This window comes from Carassius carassius, chromosome 5 (genome assembly GCF_963082965.1).
Source record: "Carassius carassius chromosome 5, fCarCar2.1, whole genome shotgun sequence".
NCBI classification, from domain to species: domain Eukaryota; kingdom Metazoa; phylum Chordata; class Actinopteri; order Cypriniformes; family Cyprinidae; genus Carassius; species Carassius carassius.
Window position 1 is genome coordinate 40,422,472 of NC_081759.1, and position 16,585 is coordinate 40,439,056.

Here is a 16,585-nt window from a genome sequence, read left to right on the forward strand (position 1 = left end):
TCATTCAGATTTCTTGGATGTAATGTGAAATGCTCTCGCTCAGTAAAGTGCAGCATTTAGAGCTTTCACCAAAAGAGTCATTATCAAGAAGTGTGCTGTGGATTCCTTGTCAATCATAACTCAATCCAGACGAGTTTAGATTTAATAAGGGTCCCGCAGCACGAGGCAAACACACACACACACACACACACACACAAGTTAGCTTTAATAAGGTTAACACTGCAGGGAGATGCTTTGCTGACATAAAGGGCTCACCCAGGGTCACCGAGAGTTTAAAAATGTGGCGTCCCAAAGAGGTCAGCAGCATCTATGCTATCTTTACAATCACCAGAACTACGCTAAAAACCCACAGACGTACTTAAATGTTAATGACGGACTGCTAGATCATTTCCTAATCTTTTTTATTATAGCCCTTTAATGCACTGAAATAACATTGCACAAAAAATGAATTACTACAGAACCCAAACAAAAGTCATAAGGTGTCTGACGATAAAAAAATGAACTAGAGGCATTCGCACATTACCCTCGTAATCATTTACAATGTTAACCCTAAAACTGTTTTGCTTTCTTGATTTTACAAAGAAAGTAATTAACTGCAAAATAAACATGTCACCATAAAGATTTAGTCTACTGCTACAAATCTAAATAGACAATAAAGTAATACAAATAAGTAAATGAATAATATCAGGGGTAGGCAATGAATAAATAAATAAACAAACAAAATAAGGACAATGAACGGGAGAGGCAAATGTAAATTTACAAAATATATAAATTAAAAGTTTTTATTGTATAAAAACAATCTCAGAGTCTAAAAATATCAATGATGCAGCCTTTTGATTATTATTGTCATTGAATAAAATCTAAAAGAAAATAGACAAGCTACAGGCATAATTTACCATCGTAACCCAATTTTTGTTACGGTTATTTATTCTAGTATAAATTTACAAAATATATAAACTCAAAGGTTTTGGTGTATTAAAAAAAACAATCTCAAAATCTAAAAATAATGATGCAGTATCTGATTATTATTTTTATTGATACAAATAGCAATAAAATAAAATTATAAATTATAAAAAAAAAATCGAAAATAAAACTAGTCATTTACACATGATCATTTGTAATAATGTACCATTGCAACCCTAAATGTTTTTACTGTTAATTTGACAAAAAAAAAAAAGTTCCAATAAGCACGTCAAGAACTTGACAAAGGCTTATAATAATAATAATAATAATAATAACAACAAAATATCTAAATGGGAAAAAAAATTATTAAATGTAGAGAAAAAATCTGAAAGCCTAAAATGATAAGAATGATGCCTCTGCTACTAAAAATAAACAAATAAACATAACATAAATTAGTAAAAAAGCATACTGAATGAGGGGAATATGCAAATTTACATCCATTCATCCACACATATATTGATACATATATATATATATATAGACAATTCTTAATGTAAAAAAAAACAGACAAATCTTACACAAAAAAATGAAAGAAATAAATGCAAGTAGGCACTGAATTATGTGTTAACATATTCATTAAATGAATTGAGCCTCAGATTGAAGATCATCAGTTAGTTCAGAGCTGCTCATGTGCTGCAGTGATTGAGGGCTGGTCAATGTGAATGACTTTAATTAAAGGAGCATGTGCTCTCTGCATTCTCTAATCTAACCCACCTTGAAGTGGCTGTGTGTGTCTGTGTGTGTGTGTGTGCGTGTGTGTGTGTGCTCTTGTTTTTGTGTCATATCATATAATGACATGGGTTATGGCAAGCCGAATTGACTTTTATTCATTCGCAGGATATGTATTCTTGATATCAACAATTCAATTTTCACTAGTCAAAATGTTAATTCTTGATAACAGCAATTACATTTCCACTAGTAACAATTAGAATTTTTGATATCAGGAATTAGATTTCTACTAGTAACAATTGCTATTTTTGATATCAACAATTAAATTTTCACTAGTAACAATGTTAATTCTTGATATAAATTATTTTTAACCTGGCAATGCCAATAGGCAAGCCAAATTAACTTTTATTAATTCGCAGGATATGTATTCTTGATATCAACAATTCAATTTTCACTAGTCAAAATGTTCATTCTTGATATCAGGAATTAGATTTCTACTAGTAACAACTGCTATTTTTGATATCAACAATTCAATTTCCACTAGTAACAATGTTAATATCAACAATCTTGATATCAACAATTCAATTTTCACTAGTAACAATGTTAATATCAACAATCTTGATATCAACAATTCAATTTCCACTAGTAACAATGTTAATATCAACAATCTTGATATCAACAATTCAATTTTCACTAGTAACAATGTTAATTCTTGATATCAGGAATTGTATTTTCACTAGTTAAATGTCACCATAGGCTTCCATTCAAATTTAATTGTTGATATCAACAATTGCTTTCTTACTAGTTGAAATTCCGATTTCACATATCAGAAATACAATTCTTACTAGTAAAGACCTTTATTTTTGATATCAGTAATCACACGGTTACTAGTACCGACGTCAATTCTTGATATCAACAATTTAATTCTTGATATCAACAATTTAATTCTTGATATCAACAATCTAATTGTCACTAGTGACAATGTTAATTTCTGATATCATGAATGTGATTGTTACTAGTAAGAAAGCCATTTTAGATATCAGAAATTATATTGATATCAGAAATTATTTTTTAGATATCAAAAATAACAATTGTAACATGTTGAAATACATTTACTGATATCAAGAATTAACATTTCAACTAGTAACAACTAAATTGGTGATATCAAGAATTCACATTTTTACTAGTAACAAAGTAATTATTGATATCAACAAAGGCAGTTGATATCTGAAATTGTCCTTACAACTAGTGAAAATAGAATTACTGGTATCTTAAATAACATTTTAACTAGTAAAAATACGTTTACAGATATGTAGAAATGCCATTTTTACATGTAAGAATAGCTATGGTAATGAGATCATGAATATTAATGAGATTTTCGACACTCCTCCTTTTTCAGCATTGGCCAAAGATGGCAGAAGAACATCCATGTGCAGAAACGGCTCCTCCTTTATTTATTTGTTTTGTCAGTGAAACTTGAAAATTATATTATGGCTGGATTCATTTAAAAACATTTTGTTAATTGTAAAAAAATAAATAAATAAAAATAAATTTATGCTGTTTCTTTTTATTGGCCAACAAGTCATTCACATAATTAAAGGAAAGTGAACAATGCATTTATTTAGTTTAAAAAATAACTTCATGTTGCTTTTTCAGGTGTTTATTTTTGGTTTTATTATACACTTTCTTCTAATACATCAAATAAAAAATACAACTAAAGGAAAAAAAAATATAACAGATAATAATGCAGATAATAATATATTTTTTTTTTTGGAATATCGTTGGCTACATGAATGAGTCGTGTCCTTATAGGAATTATTTTTATATAACATGTTGTCCGGTTCTTGAAGCATCGGTGGACAAGAGGAATGGTAAATAAATGTAAATGTTACACTGTTATACAAGCTGCATACTCACTAGGCCTACTTTACATTGTAGCAAAGAGCCGTTTCTTCAGTATTGTCATATGAAAGGTATAACAAAATTTAGACAGAACGTGAGGAGCGTACTCAGAGCCAGCCAGTCCAACTGTCAGTTCAATATGTACTGTATCGCCTTTCATAAAGAGAACTACTTATTTATAATTATCAACAATCTGTACAGGTGTTCCAATGACAGCTTGAAGCGACAGTAGTGATGTTCGATTCGTGAACGAATCGTTAAATTTAACCGGCTCTTCTTAGTGAACCGGTTGAACCAGTTCACCAAATCGAACTCAATCGTTTGAAACGGTTCACGTCTCCAATAAGCATTAATCCACAAATTACTTAAGATGTTAACTTTTTTAAGGTGACTGACACTCACTCTGAGTCAGAATAAACCAATATCCCGGAGTAATTCATTTACTCAAACAGTACACTGACTGAACTGCTGTGTAGACCGAACTGAAGATGAACACCGAGCGGAGCCAGATAACGAACGAACACGCCCACTGCTGGAGCAGTTCTCGTTCTCGAGTCAGGAGCCGGTTGCATCGATGTTCGGATCACCAGTACACTGAACTGAGAATCGTTTCTGTCGGACGCGTCCGATTTGAGAACCGATGAACTGATGCTACTGCGCATGCGTGTAAAGTATTTCGGAAAGTGTGATAAAAGATCTATATACATTTTTATTATTATTATTATTTATTTATTTTTTTAAGATGAAAGTTTCTAATCTGTATATTGTAGGTTATGAATAGGCCAGAGGGGGTTTCAGGGAAGTTGGACAATAATTAAGAACTCTAAAGACTCTATGTTTAATAGGAATAAGGGATGATTTATGAAATATGTGTACTGTATTTATAGTTAATGATGACACATTCACAAATTGAGTTTGTAGTAAACAGAACATGAACACGAGTAGAGCCGCTGATTATACTGAACTGCAGCACGTGCCGGTTAGAGTGATTCTCGTTCTCGAGTCAAGAACCAGTTGCATCGGTTTTCAGATCATCAGTACACTGAACCAAAACCGTTTCTTTCGGACGTGTCCGTTTTGAGAACAGAGGAGCTGATGATACTGCGCATGCATGATTCAGCGTGAAGCCAACTGACTCACAGCACATCTGAACCGAACTGATTCTTTTGGTGATTGATTCTGAACTGATTCTGTGTTAATGTTATGAGCGCGGGTAAACCGAGGGGTTGAATGAAGGTGCAATCTGGCGAAACGTAAGTTCATTTAATAACAAATACATTGCAATGGTTTATGTATAGTGGTTTCTGCGCTGATGACACCTAATTTATTTACTTTATATCTTCAAGACTTATATCCTCATATGCACATTATTGCTGTTACTGTATTTGGGTGCGTTATTGCATAACTTACTTGTAAACTTTTCATGATTATGAGGTTTTTAACTCATTAAAGTTATGATTTCTGACTTTATATATTTGAATGTTTGATAGACGTGCCGCCATTACGTCATCGCCAATGACGTCATCACGTCGAGCGCAAAAGAACAAGTGAACTGGTTTTTTCAACCGGTTTATTGAATCGAACCGCCTGAAAGAACCGGTTCGCGGAAAAGAATCGAACTTTCCATCACTAAGCAACAGTAATGCACAGACCCGATTAAACACGGTACAATTCACAATGACGGTGAGTGAAAAAAAAATGTTTTATTAAAAAAAATCGTTCTGAATAATTCATACATGACAAACAGCTGAAAACAATAATAAATACAAAAACAACTGTATAAATAAAAGCGGAAAAAGATTAGAAACATTCACTTCAGCACCACACTCTATTTAGCACAACACCGCCCGCTATTGGGTGAACTAGAATGTCGTAACAAATTCCTAGTACACATATTCCACATAGCCATTTCTCTCTAAATTGCTTTCGATATATACTCGAAAAAGTGTCTTAAATAAGTGTTAAGTAATATAACGTCATAAGTCTGGTTGCTAATTTTAATCGATGTATTTCTAATGTATGCAATGCACACTGATGCTATTTAATTTGAAATTAAATGCCATCCAAACCTTAACTTTCCGGAGCTCCTACAACTAGACCTAACCTTACACAATATCCACGTTATTTTTCACTTTTCGATCATTTCGTTGAGTTTTGTTGAAAATACATAACTTTCCGATGTGATACGGGACGTGAAAAGGATAAAGAAAGAGCTCGGCAAAAGGCGGAATCGAACTCGGGTCCGTCGCGACAAAACGCAGCCTGCTGGCGCATTACCACCTGCGCCACAGAAATTGATAGTACAACCACGTCTTTTTGCATCCTTTATAAACACTACCATACGGTTGTAGGCGGAGTTAAGTAGTCCCTTTCAAAATAAAAACAAAATAATTATTAAAAATAGCCTACAGGAGCGTTTTATTTTCACGAGAGGGCAATCGAATGTGCCCGTTCTCTTTTTTCAGCTGTATCTTGTCGTTTATCCGCCATAAACATTCATAAAGGGTTGCACTCGTCATTAAATTATGCACATATCCAAAAAGGAATTAATGATAACTAAAATAACAATTTTTACTAGTGAAAATGTAATTTTAACATGTAATAATTAAGTTAAAGATATCAAGAATTATGTGTATTACTAGTTGTAATTTCATTTTTGATATGATAAACGCATTTCTGCATTTCTGATGACCTCATTTTTGATATCAAGAATACGTGTCGTTACTAGTGAAAATGTAATTGTTGATATCAAGAATTAAATTGTTGATATCAAGAATTGACCTCGGTACTAGTAGCCGTGTGATTACTGATATCAAAAATAAAGGTCTTTACTAGTAAGAATTGTATTTCTGATATGTGAAATCGGAATTTCAACTAGTAAGAAAGCAATTGTTGATATCAACAATTAAATTTGAATGGAAGCCTATGGTGACATTTAACTAGTGAAAATACAATTCCTGATATCAAGAATTAACATTGTTACTAGTGAAAATTGAATTGTTGATATCAAGAATACATATCCTGCGAATGAATAAAAGTTAATTTGGCTTGCCATACATGGGTATGACACAGGTATTACAAGGAGAGGGTGACTTATGAGGACATAACCCATGTCCCCATTTTTCAAAACGCTTATAAATCATACAGAATGAGTTTTTTTGAGAAAGTAAAAATGCACAAAGTTTCCTGTGAGGGTTAGGGTTAGGTGTAGGGTTGGTGTAGGGCCATAGAATATACAGTTTATACAGTATAAAAACCATTATACCTATGGGATGAACCCACTTTTCACAAAAACAAACGTGTGTGTGTGTGTGTCAGTGAGGGAGACACTTTGTGTATGCGTCTTTGTTTTTGTAATGGGATCTGCGTTTGGTGAGCTGCATTTCTCCCCGGGCAAACAGAACAGCAGGTTTAGACTCGGCCTATACATGACCACAATGGCCTTCAGCGCTTAGATTAACCCTTGCAGCAGGGGGGGGGGGGGGGGGCAGCACTTTGACACAAGTAGAAAAAAATGGTGTCTCTCTTTTGATGAAGAAAGGCATCTGATGGAAAATCCTTGCGTCTTCTCGCACGTTCATTCTGTTTTTTCCACCACTGCCTTTCATTCGTTCATCTTATCTAGGCTGTTGTGTATGAGAGAGAGAGAGAGAGCAGGGAACAGGAGAAGCACTCTCCCTCTTGCTCTATTTTCCCTTCTGCTCCAGAGCGCTGTAATTCAACCGCCCACAGTCCCTCTCTGCGCTCACACTTTACCAGCCGGATCTTTACCTGACCTGAGGCTACCAGGTGTGTTCTCCAGTCCAGTTCTCTCCAGTTCAGCCCGGCCTCAGGAAAGACCAATCGCACATGAGTTCTGTTCAACATCTCAGTTGTTTCTCCTCGATGGCAAAGAGAGTAAATGCAGTGTAGATGGAGACGTAAAGCTCCTGCAGAGATTCCCAGAGGCCCTGGTAATCTCACACATCTCGTCTAGAGTTTCAGAAGAGATCGCATCCTCACAAGACACAAAAGATTTGGCAAAACTATTTCTCATTAGAAGAAGATTTGGTGCACAGTCACCAAATCAGTGTAACAACTTCTACAACGAATGTCGAACTGTCTTTGTTTTTCATGGAATTCATATGTTGTCTTTTCTATGATATACACCGGTTGTGCCACTGTTTTCCTGTGGGTGTATAGGGATGCTTACACTGTATTTCCTAAATATGCTGGCCGTTTTGGTGCCATTCATATAATTTTCCATCATTTCAATGCAGCTCACAGTCACTGAGGTCTATGGGTAGATAACATGACTGTCGTAGTCTGACATTAATGACAATGAGATCGCAGTGTGACATGATCATCACGTTCGTACAGTCTGGCAAGCAACAAACATAAAGGACTATTAACAATTGCACATTAGGTGTGTAACTTAAGAAAAAATAAATGCTGAACTAAAAGTTTCCAAAATGATTCGCCTGCATGGAAGTGAAAACCTCCTTTTAGAACTTTTTTTTTTTTTCATTGTCAAAGTGGAATGGACCTTCAATGGAAGGACATAAATCTCAGCTTTGATTAAAAACAAAAATAATAGTAATATCATGAAACCTTCTATTTTGATGTCATTGAGTATTTTGGGGTAATGTTTTTTTTTTAAGAGGCTCCTTATGCTCATCAAGGCTGCGTTTATTTGATCAAAAATACAATGAATTTTTATAAAATATCATTGCAATTCAAAATCTATTTTAATATACTTTAAAATAATGATGTATTTTCAGCATCATTGTCTTGAAATTGTCTTGCTGTCTTGAAAAAATGCAGCAAAAACAATCTTTTTTTTTTTTTTGCTCTGAATCTCCCTCTTTACTTTCCTCTCAATCCTTCATTTCTCCTCGCCCCCCTCTTTCAAGTCCTCAACTTCCTCTCAATTAGCAGGTGTGTGCTAACGCTTTCTTCTCCCTTCTCTTTTTCTGTAGCCCTCCAAGTCACTCACAGCTGACCCCCTCACACACAGAGAGACCACCCCCTCCGGAGCATAAAAGAGTCTTAAAACTCCAGGATGGAACTTAATCCATGAAAGGAAAAGGAAAAAAAAAAGCCTGCCAAGTGACTCAGCCCATCCCAGCGTGGCACGGCGTTCAAAGGGAAACACACACATATATTATTCCCGTGTCTGGCAGACACAACATTACACGCTCTGTTCGCAGCACCACCCTCAAAGTGATGCGTCACGCATATTCGGCTCGATTCGTTTGGGAAAAATCCACAGGTGCTTTGGTTTTCGTTCTGTTGTAAACACCAAAACAAAATACTTCCCAGAGGAGCTCTTTGAACCGAGACACCGCCGTGAGTCTCCCTCTCTCAGCCTTGTCTTAAACTCCACGGGTTTCTTTTCTTCTCTCTTTAAATAGAGGGCTAGGACTGTGACAAAGCCATGATTCATACTCGCGGAGGAACAGAAACCTGCGGCCAATCAGAAGAAGCTCCGCCCACTGGGAGAGAACCTTTGACACCAAGCAAAGGAAAACCCAGTGAGATAATATCAGTAAGTTGAGGCATACACAAACACAAGAGAGAAACCCCAGAGTTAGGGCCCCAACGTCGCTTCGCGCTTCAGAAAGCGTCCCCTTTCACCCCTCACCCCCTCCTGCTACTCCTAGATGGTGTGCATGCTAACAACCAAAACTAAAACCCAATGCATGCTGATATTTCTACCAGAGCGGTTATCCATAAACTACTTTTCGTTAACTGAACTAAAACTGAGCTTGAACTAAAAAAAAAAAAAAAAAAAAAAAAAACCTTTATTAATTTAATATTTAAGTAAACAGTTTGGGGATTTCAACCAAAAACTGCGTGCAGCTGCTGTTCATTTAGAAACTCCTAGTGAGTGTGCATTCATGCTCATCATCACGACACAGAGAATCTCCTAGAATTCAGACTTTGCATTCAGTAATCAGATCCATACGAATCATGCATGAAAGAAAAGTGTATAAAGCAAAACCAAAAATAATAAAAGCGAATACAGAAGATTAATAAATACTATAAAAGTGCATACACAATATCAAACACTGATGTCAACATTAGAAGAAAAAAAGGATTGATTTTGAGGTTTAAATTGGATGTTGAAACAGTTGTGTGCTGCTTACTTTTGCAAAAAAGTTACATTTTTTTACTTCTCAAAAAAGTTTTTTCGAGGAATAGAAAAAAAAAAGAAAAAAAAAGTAGCATTTATCTAAGATGTACTTTTACACTGCTACAAAATAGTCAATTTTAACTGATAATGATGAAGAAATACAATAAAATAATTCTGAGCCTAAAAATTTGAATGATTGTGTTTATATTAGTGCTGTCTATTAATAATCGCATCCAAATTAAGCTTTTATTTACATAACATTTGTGTGTTCTGTGTATTATTATTATGTATATATAAATAAACACACATACAGTATACATTTACTTTTGTATTTTAATATTCTTTTTTATATTATATATAAATATATTTAATATATAAACAACATTTTCCTATATATAATAATAATAATGTATATATGCATGTGTTTGTATATTAAATATACATAATATACACACGTTACATAAACATTATTTTATTTTGGATGCGATTAATCATAGCAGAATGGTGACTATGACTTCAAGGGCAATATTACTGTTTTTCTACACTATTATGTGTCTTTAAAAGACTTGGGAATAATGAATGATATCAATATACACACTACTGTAAAAACGTTTGGAGTCAGAAAATATTATCCCATAGGAATTAATATTATCCTGATGAAATCATTCAAATTTTCTGATTTATTATTAGATGTATCAAAAAAAAAAATTTGGAAACCGTGATACTTTTTTCAGGATTCTTTGATGAATAAAAATTTAAAAAGAACAGCATTTATTAAAAATATAAATCTTTTCTAACAATATAAATCTTTGCTATCACTTCTTATCAATTGAACACATCCTTGCTGAAAAGTTTTAATTTCTAAATAAAAAAAGAATAAAAATTGACTGACCCCAAACTTTTGATCTTTGGTGTATATTTGTTAGAAAAGATTTCTATTTTAAATAAATGCTCTTCTTTTTAACTCCTTATTCATCAAAGAATCCTGAAAAAAGTATCACAGCTTCCAAAAGAATTTAAGCAGTTTCCAGCACTGATAATAAATCATCATATTATTATGATTTCTGAAGATCATGTGACACTGAAGACTGGAGTAATGATGCTGAAAATAGAGCTGCACATCACAGAAATAAATTATATTTTAATGTATATTAAAATAGAAAAACGTTATTTTACATCAAAATAATATTTCACAATATTACATATTTTTGATCAAAATAAATGCAGCCTTGATGAGCAGAAGAAAAAAAAAAAATTCTGATCCCAAACTTTTGACTAGTAGTGTGTGTGTGTGTGTGTGTGTGTATATATATATATATATATATATATATATATATGAATTAGGGGTGTGCACGGATAGTAGAACATTCGAATATTCGTTCTGCTCTAATTATTCGATAAATAAAAATGATATTCGAATTTCGCAAAAAAAAAAAAAAAAGTTCACAATAAAACCTAATTTGGTCACTTTCTGTGATTCTCCACGGCATATTTGAAGATGTATGCAAGCAAAAAATAATTAATGAATGAATAAGGGGCCGTTCACATATCGTGCCTAAAAACGCGTGGAAAACGCTAGTCGCGCCGCTTTCTCCTTCTCCAAAGTGCTCGGGCAAAAGCGCTCCTGAGGCGTCTGCCGTTGCTAAGCAACAATGACGCGCTCTCTCCATGAAGACGTGGAAATTTCAGCAAAGGATAAATGGATTTGCAGCACAAAAAAATCACTTTCAGTAGCTCTGCTACTAAATTTATTTCAAAATGGCAATCCATATACAGATATGATCAGCTGTTCCTTCATCTTTTTACGGGAAAGGATGAAGCTGAAGTGTTTAGTTCTTGTCACATGACCTGCGGTGTGCTTGTGGCATTCTGAAAAGTTGAGATGTAAACTCGATGTGGTGCGGACGCGCCTGGAAAAAAACGGGCACCGCACCGCGTCGCTTCCATTATGAGCGCGCATACCGCGCGCCTACATTGGAAATAACGAACTTGAGTGCTCAAAAGGCGCGATACACTTTTTTTTTTGCTTTTAATCTGTACTTTTGTTTGTTTGCATGCATTGTTAAAGTTTTTCAGCTACAAAACACGATGTGTAATGTTTATTGTGTGTAAGCTTGTTCAAAATGACGGAAACAATAAATGTTGCTGAAAAATAACGTCTGTCTCATTAAACTTAATTTAAATAAACGAATATTCGAATATTCGTTTTTTGTGAGCTCAAATATTCGAATGTGATATTTGCGGAAAACGCCCATCCCTAATATGAATACACACACACACACACACACACACACACGGTTTATAAAATACCATGGATTACCCATGTTACATGACCATTTCCACTTAAAAGCAGATCATATTTGGGCTTGTTCACACACACACACACACACACACACACACAGAAGCATGTGGACTGATGCAATGGGAACGAAAAACTCAGTATGTGGTCAGGAGATGAAAGGACAGAACAGTTTTGCATGTGTCAGAGCAGAGAAAAAAAGAAGGATATCATGCTGGCAAAGAGGCAAAAAAAGAGAGAAAGAAAGACACCAACCAACAAACAGATCAAAAGAGGAGGGACCTGCTGGGAATTAATGAAGTACTTTCACCAAGGGAAAAACAACTAAATCTGTGTACGATACAAAAAAAAAAAAAAGAGACGTTTCTGTAAATAATAATGTACACCATTAAAGATTTGTAAGAATGTCATTAATTTCTCTAACAAAAAAAATTATAAAAAATTATTGGTGTGCTGCCATTAAAAACAACCAAAACCCGAGCTCACTTAAAGAATCATGAATGAATTCATGACACGCCTCCGATTCAAAACAGGCTTCTTATTGGCTCCCGAGGAAACCAGTGCACAAGGCATCAGGTCAGGCATGATCCATAAACACTTTAAACTAGTTTCCTGAGGATTCCCAATGAAATGATGAGACTAGTGTAGGTGAGAAAGAGCAGTGCATCAGAACAAAAGAAAGAGCAGGAACGAAAGAGGAAGCAGGAGAGGTGGGAGGTGAGCTCTCTGTGGACAGAGACAGGAAACAGAGGAAGAAACTGTGTACATATACATGTCAGCAGGGCAGCTCCGTCAAGACCTTACACATATCAGAGGAGCCTACATGACCTTTCCTCAAATACACACAGGGCAGAGTGCACCGAACCCAAGACGCTCGTGTCTTTAAAGTGAAGACAAACCATTCCTGTGACCCACTTCATGTTGCATATCACTGTAGGTAAGGAGTTCTGTTTGGCATCAAATTGTCACATTGTTTTGTTAAAGGTTCTTTATGCAATCTTTAAGACTAAAAGGTTCTTCTATGGCATCATGAAGCACATTTGTTATTAAGAGTGCCATCACTCACCCAAATGTCATCACTTACAGGTTTGGAACAATGTGATTGTGAGTAATGGCAGAATTTTTCATCTACATCGAAAATGTGGATTTACTCATTCTTGGACAAAACCAGTTCAGAAAATTAAACGAAAAAAAAAAAAAAAGTGAGGTCTGGCTTTGTTTGTTTTTAATGGCATTACACCAAATTAAATTAAATTAAATTAAATTAAATTAAATTAAATTAAATTAAATTAAATTAAATTAAATTAAATTAAATTAAATTAAATTAAATTAAATTAAATTAAATTAAATTAAATTAAATTAAAAACTCAAACCGAATAAAATGCTCTGTTAAAAGTTTGGGAGTATCTGCAAAAATAAGATGCATGTTGACTGTAATAACGACAGCTATCATGCTTCTTTTGCATATGTTTAATACAGTGTGAAATCCATCCACATCTGGGAAAGAATACAGATGTTTGAAAACCATGAACAGAACTGAACATCATGAGGTTACTCATTTCAACCAAACACTGATTTAGTTACCGGAGGGAATTTTTTCAAATATTTTATGTTTTTTATTATTATTATTATTATCAATTTTGAAAACAACTATTCTGCTTAATATTTTTCTAGAAATCTTGACTGATTTTCTTTCAGAAAAAAAAAGTATGAACAACAGTGCATGTTCAGACAACAGAGGAAAGATAAAAGAGACAGTGAAAGGAGAAGAAAAACAAAAGTAATGGCAGGGGTGGCACAGCAGGGACACGCTGGCACAAGCGGGTCAAAGGGATGCTGGCGAGACCTGACAGACACTGATGCCGGGACTCGAAAGAGAACCCCAGCCGAGCACAGGCCTATATCAGACGGCCGATTATCACAGCCGACTCTCTAATTATAGCACTGGCACAAAAGAAGGGGAGGATGTTTTCTATCCCATTATTATGAAAGAAAAAGAAATGGAATGTGTTTACCCCCGTTCACCTAACGTGAACTTTCCGGAAATCATATCCGCTGATGTTCAGAATTTTGTTTTGAATGCATTCTGTGTTTGTTTTATGCTAAGTGTCGCCCCCCCCCAAAAAAAATACTACAAAGAACTACATTGATGCTCTTTGGCAAATGTTTGAAAATCAGTTTACTGACATGACACACTTCTAGAAATCAAAGATATTAAAACAGCTAAAAATCACACAGTGTGCACCAACTTCCCATGTGCCAATAAGACAAAAGCAGAAAACTAAATGAATGCTTATTATTGGAATCCAAAAGGGAGAATGTGTCATGTGTAACGTTGAGCCCATTCCAGCATTAGACATGGGAAAATATTTAGCCGTTTTAGAGCAAGAGCATCCTGCTGAGTATAAATGTGTGGAAATCTCCAAATTTCCCCATAAAAAGATCAAACACGCAAACAGATATTGGTGTCCTGAGACTGCAGAAAGCTCGGCCAATTAGGAAATGCTTCATCTGGATCTGGATTTGTTCAGTGTGTCTAAAAGCGCAATGGTAGCCAACACCACACTGAAAGTATTTTAAACTGTATGCATTAAAGTGGAATCCTTGCTGCCAAAACTGCCTTTGCCAACATGAAAATATACACAAATAATACTATTTTAGGGAAATATACACATTGCATTGACATTTCTGAACAGAACTTTGATCTAATCTACTACAGTAAGACATCGAGGGACATCCTTACCTTGCCCAGTACAGTAAGGCAGCTGGGGTCCAACTCGGGCTGCTCCAGTTTGACCACTCCAACCCAGCCATATTCGTACAAGTCCTCTTCATCGTTATTGTTACACAGGCCCAAAGGGTGCATCTGAAAGACCAAGAAAATGTGCTTCAATGTTTCAATCCAAAATCAAATTCTAGGAACACACTCTTCCATTCCCAAAAAAGACAGATTAGAAAACAGATTTTTACAAAGACTTGACTGCAAGACAAAGAAAGCTTTTAAATGCATGGATTTTATTTCAATAAATTTACATAGAAAGAATTTCATATTGCATTATGTCATGCAGTGGTGCACCTTTAAATGATAAACCATAACTATATTATACACACATTGTGCCATAACTCCACTTCCTTTATAAACTGGCCTACATCGACGCGCCACTTCTGCTGAACAGCAAAGATTTAAATGGTGCAGACATGATAAATCCTGTCACTAGGTGTGTTCTGAACCATCAGATTCACTCTTCTTGGCTCAAATGCCATCTTTCAGGTGCTCCAAGTGTGAAATCTAGCGCTTTTGATGTGTTGAAAATTGACAGCATGGCTGTTTATCAATGGAAATCTTCCATGAGATAAAACTCACCCTAAAATGAAAAAAAAAAAAAACTAGGTTAAAGATTGTTTGGGTATTACACAAGTACTGAATGAGGCCATGCATTGCTTGAGAATGGCGGTTTATTATTTTCTTAGTACTATTAGCTTCACTGGAAAATCCTTTACATATTGGTGCACATTGATAATATTGGTGCATAAACATATATACACATCACCAAGACAACTGATTTGACCCCTTCCCAGCACATTGCTGAGAGCTTCTGGGCAAATATGCTAAGAAGTGCTACTACAAATGAACAAATTGGATTACCACTCTGAAAAAGCTGATTATCAACTTAAGCCACATCAGCTCCCAAGAGGCCTTGGATTCCACGTTTGCATAAAAGTTAGCTGATGTTGTGTTTTTTTCTTATTTAAACTTACAACATATTAAAGCAGGGTGATCATGGATACCTTAGTTGTCTTGCAAAAATATAAGTTAACATTAAGATCCTGTGGCATGATGGTAGAGCATTGTGTTAGCAGCGCAAAGGTTGTGGGTTCCATTCCCAGGGAACACACATACTGGTTAAAAAAATGTATATCCTGAATGCACAATAAGTCGCTTTGTATAAAAGCATCTGCCAAATGCATAAATGTAAGAAACTCTGGCTGAATCTAATCAGTGGCCATCTACAATGCATTCATTGGGAACCTTGCATTTATTTAATTAAGCAGCAGTTTCAAAAAAAAAGAAGTGGGCCGTCAGAAGTCAAAGATGGCAAACCAATGTGGCACATGGCTGCTAAACAGATTTATATACATCTTCCCTAATTTCTCATGTAGTTTAGCCTAGCCTACCTTTCTGGAGCACACTGACATTGCTTCCCAAGTAACTACGTATTGATATTGATAAGGTAGGCCAATTTGCAATACCTGAAATATATCATGCAAGAAAAGTCACACACTGCACCTGCTACCATTTGCATTCTGTAATCCTATTTTACAATACACATGCACCAATACTCATGTTTCCCCCCAAGCCGCCCCAACACATTTCCCAGTAGACCCCCAACAACGGGCTGCATGCACAGTTGTAGAGATCGACCGATATGGGTTTTTCTATAGCCGATGCCGATGCCGATGTTTAGAGGTCAGGGTCAGCCGATGGCCGATATGTGCTGCCGATTTTTAGGGCCGATATCTTGGAAGTTTTCCCCTTCATTTGCATGCAAAAATGTCACACTATCCAAAGTTAACCAAACAAAATCAATAAACTGACCAAGTATTAAATATATAAAACAGGTTATATATATATATAT

General features: G+C 35.1%; 1 protein-coding gene across 1 annotated transcript in view; it reads right to left on the minus strand.

Moving 5' to 3' along the window:
• LOC132141610 (E3 ubiquitin-protein ligase znrf3-like) overlaps nt 1-16,585 on the minus strand; it is an 81,708-nt gene that overhangs the window by 22,782 nt on the left and 42,341 nt on the right. Inside the window, exon 2 of the mRNA XM_059551293.1 lies at nt 14,692-14,814. Within this exon, the coding sequence (XP_059407276.1) occupies nt 14,692-14,814 (123 nt within the window). The remainder of the gene's footprint in view (nt 1-14,691; nt 14,815-16,585) is intronic.